At 38.7% G+C, this 4,252-nt stretch overlaps 1 protein-coding gene across 2 annotated transcripts in view; it reads right to left on the minus strand.

Moving 5' to 3' along the window:
* Positions 1-42: 42 nt before the first annotated feature.
* The window catches only part of LOC106878341 (fas apoptotic inhibitory molecule 1), a 12,238-nt gene continuing 8,028 nt past the window's right edge, over positions 43-4,252 (minus strand). For both annotated transcript variants that reach the window (XM_014927536.2, XM_014927544.2), the window contains exons 3-5: positions 3,877-4,099; positions 1,650-1,699; positions 43-321 (exon numbers count right to left, since the gene is read on the minus strand). In XM_014927536.2, the coding sequence (XP_014783022.1) occupies positions 163-321; positions 1,650-1,699; positions 3,877-4,099 (432 nt within the window). In that variant the 3' untranslated portion in view covers positions 43-162. The remainder of the gene's footprint in view (positions 322-1,649; positions 1,700-3,876; positions 4,100-4,252) is intronic.

Raw genomic sequence — 4,252 nt, forward strand, 5'->3', positions numbered from 1 at the left:
ATATATATATATATATGCATGTATATATATACTTACAGATAGATAGATATAGATATATATCCTCTTTCTTCTATTGTAAATTGGTATTACAAAAAAGACAAAAAAACAGTATTACAAACACACACCAAAGAAGTATAAGAAACTTCATCAGGTCAGTATAAGTTACGTATCATCAAGGCTGACTGGAGCTATTTCTTGCTCATCCACAAACAGAGAATAAACAATACCAGACCTACGATTGCCACTACTTGATGCTCGGATGTATGCAGAATGGTCACAAATTTCGAAGTGGGTCTCTGTTCCACCATCCACAAATTCTGCCTTAAGTAGACAAAGAATGAAACAGTATTAAGCTTAAATGTTTAATAATTTTCTTTTTAAACATGACAGGAAACTACTGCATTAAATATTGTTTTTACTTTTCTCAGAATTGCCAACATCAATATTGTTTAACTCTTTAGCATTCAGATTACTCAGTCAAATGCAATGCTTATTTATTTACATTGTTTTGAATTAGGCATGTATTATCGTATAACATTAAAATTTCAATGATGTCCATGTCTGTTTTAGAACAACATTGTAGGGTAAGTGACAGAGGCAATATATTTTGGCCGGATTTAGCCAGTTTAAATGCTAAAGATCTAATGTTCACTTTTCCATGCTTGCATGGGTCAGACAGAATTTGCTGAGGCAGGTTTTCTACAAGCAAATACACTTTTTGTTACGAACCCTCTGGGAAGAGGTGGTCTGTATTTATTCTGGCCTCTATCCTTTGATCTGTCCAGCATAGGAGGTCCTACCAGTAGCTGGTGCTCCACTGACATAACCGTCAAGGTCATTGAGGCATTCAAACTACCGCATTGCAACAAGTACTGGCCCATGTGGTGGACATATCTGTAGCAGGAATATTTAGCAACCGAATCCAAATACAAATCAAGAATACGATTGTGATTTGCTAGAATATTACCAACATCTGACTTTACTGACATGGGAGGTGAGAAAGACAGGTCTATAATTTTTAGCATCCACTCTGCTATCTCCCTTATGGATAGGACATTTCATGCCTTCCTGTGAAACCGGGTCTAACAACAATTGGTGTGCTTTTTCTGAGCCAGACCACCACTATACATCCAGCGCATTTTAGCCACCACCAACAGATGAGAGATATCAGACTGAACACAAAAAACAATAGCAGAAGCACCAGCTGGCCAGAGCGCTGTGACAGCACAAAAACAATGGACAGATGGTGACCACAACACACAATGACCAGCTAATACCTTGACAACTACTGCTATCATATTTAGTCCAAGAACAATAAGCTTCAAACTATTTTGGTGTTTGTTGTTCATAGTAATAACAACGTTTTTTTGTTTACAAGAATAAATATTTTTTTAATCAAAAATCTCAAACAGATTTCTGTGCTCTATTATAACATATCCATACTGTTGTAGCTATATCTTCTGAACACATTAGCTGATAAAATTAATATCTATCTCTTCAGTTAGAGTGGTGTCCACCTCTCATGAAAGTAAACCTTACATAGCCAATGGATCATACACAACTCTTTTCCCTCTAGCCTTTGCAGAGCTTTCACATTTGACAGAAAGAGAACATGGAAAAGCCATGGAAAATACGAAAGCAATACTAACTGTTGGGTTGGCTTTTTCTCCATTGATCCAGATTTCAAGAGTGTCCTTTTCTGAAATTATGAAAATAAAAGGAAATCTTGGTATTTTAATCATGTGACGTACAGGTCACGTTGTGGAACCAACAGCACAACAAGAGACAACAAGATTGTAAGAACAAGTATAGATGGGCTGGTCACATCGGTCAACCAAAGGTTAACAGATGGACAATGAGAGTGATGGAATGGACATCAAGACAATGGACATAACCAAGAGACCAACTAAAGATAAGATGGTGACATGATCTCATCATGTAAGCCCCATTACCTGGCCATGACTAACCAGAGATGGACAACAGTGGAAAGAGTGCAAGGAGGGGTTTCTCCTTCAGGAGTGATGAAGCCCTGGATGTGGACATACAGGTCAAGGTATAGATTACATCATTGTTAATACTTGTTGGTGTGTAGCATCAGGAGAAATCCGATCGAGCAGACCAATGGCCTGTCGTGTAGCTGATGGTGGTGGGACAGTCTGTCTTGGGCGATGCTTTTATGAGGGTGGCACTTTTGATTCTGCTGAATAAGCTGTATAGAGGAGGGGGTGGGGGAGAAAAACTCAGGGGTAACTCTGGGTGGCACATACTCTAGCTATGCCCCTAACATTAAAATGCACATAGTTGGCCAAATGTGAAGCTGTGACCACAGGATCATATAGCTAAAAATATACCACACATTTCTATCAACCTGAGTACCATACAGTGTCACTGCTCTTCTCCCCTCTGGCCAAGATATCATTAACTACCCTAAGCCTACCCAAACATGGCATCTTTCTTCTCTCACCTGTATTAACAATATCATTACTATCCTACAGGTAGCATACCTGTAGTTACTCCATCTTGTGCACCCCCTCTCCTCAACCCTTTCCCAATCTTTATTACCGTCCTCTCCCACTTCCCTTATCTCTTCTCCCATGCATTCCAGCAACCTCCCTAACTCACCCCAACTGTTACTGCTTCTGCTACCTGAAGTGCCACCTGGATGCCTCATCACCACTGTCTATTGCCTTGGAGATACCTCTTATCCATTCCTCCTCTCTCTCTCCTGAATGTGAGTAGCCATGCAGCACGTCTATAAGAACTTACTTGACCCCAGTCTCTCCCTTTATACCTTAACCCCCATCGAACATAAGGATGCAATATCTTCCCTCCCTGGGTTTGTAGATTTGTTAGCGACATGGTGACATCAGTAGTGCCAGCGACATGATCCTTGTCTAACTGTCCAACACATACAAACACAGAACGTAGATAACATAGATATTAAATGATGATGACTACAACATGGTACTCTGTTGCTATATATCTATACATCCTAGTGAAGGTCATAGCAGAAATAAGCAAGATGTACTTGATCAAAGCCTAGTAATTACTGTTCCTTAGCATTTATCACTGGGTGAGTGCATTTACACAATGTTGTATGTGTGAGTGATGCTGAGGGGGAAAGGCTCTTGATGCTACTTGGACTGCTAGAAATGGGAAGAAAATCTTCCACAAATCACACTATGCTGCATCAAAATTGAATCAATAACTCTAATTATTTAATTAGATATTTAATACCAATTTGCTCTAAAGCAGCCATATTAAAGTGTTCCTATTTGAATTGAAATTTCATTTAAAATCTCGTTGCTGCGTGAATAGCAACATGAGATTAGATTTTTTCAACATCAACATGAGAGCCCAAGGCAATGAAGGGAACCACTATGTGATCACTTGATCTGCTAGAAAGAACAACCAACTCTTCCTTAGATCTCACTGTATTTCCTTGCATACAGGAAAAAGATGAAAAATAATTTTAAACAAATAGGAACATACATAGCTCCGTGGTAAGAAACTTGTTTTGAAACCACATGGTTTTGGGTTCAATTTCACTCTGGACCTGTGTCTTCTACTATAGGCCTTGGTTGACTAAAACCTTGTGAGTGGATTTGGTAGATGGAAACTGTAAGAAGCCCATCGTGTCTGTTTGTATGTATGTCTTTGTCTTGATGCCTGCCTCTGCCCACTACTTGACAACTGGGTGTTAATTTGTTTATGTTTCCACAACTAAGTGGTTTGTCAAAAAGAGACTGATACCATAAGTACCAGCCTTAAAAAAATAAATACAGGGGTCAATTTGTTTGACTAAACCTTTCAAGGCAGTGCCCCAGCATGGCTGCAGTCCAATGACCAAAACAAGCAACAGACGAAATTACTCACCGAGGGTAATTCTGATAGGGTTTTCAGCAACGTTGACAATCCATGATTTCATGATCTTGCGTTGGTTTTCCATGAAGTTTTCATAGTCTTGTCCATTCACTTGTAAGGTGTATTGGTAAGAAAATCCATTGGATGCATCGATGTTAATAACACATTTGGTCTTACCAATGTTGAATTGGACTCCACCGACCAGCTTAAACAACCAGTCCACACGGTAAATCTCCTGGAGGAGGAAACAAATATAAAAAAAAAGGGATAAAATGACCTATGTGAAGAAAAATATATTCTCATCACTTTTGTTTTAACAACTACCTTTCTAATGTTTGCAGATACATACATACATACATATATATATATATATATCTATATATATATA

The sequence above is a fragment of the Octopus bimaculoides genome, chromosome 17 (genome assembly GCF_001194135.2).
Source record: "Octopus bimaculoides isolate UCB-OBI-ISO-001 chromosome 17, ASM119413v2, whole genome shotgun sequence".
Classification (NCBI taxonomy): domain Eukaryota; kingdom Metazoa; phylum Mollusca; class Cephalopoda; order Octopoda; family Octopodidae; genus Octopus; species Octopus bimaculoides.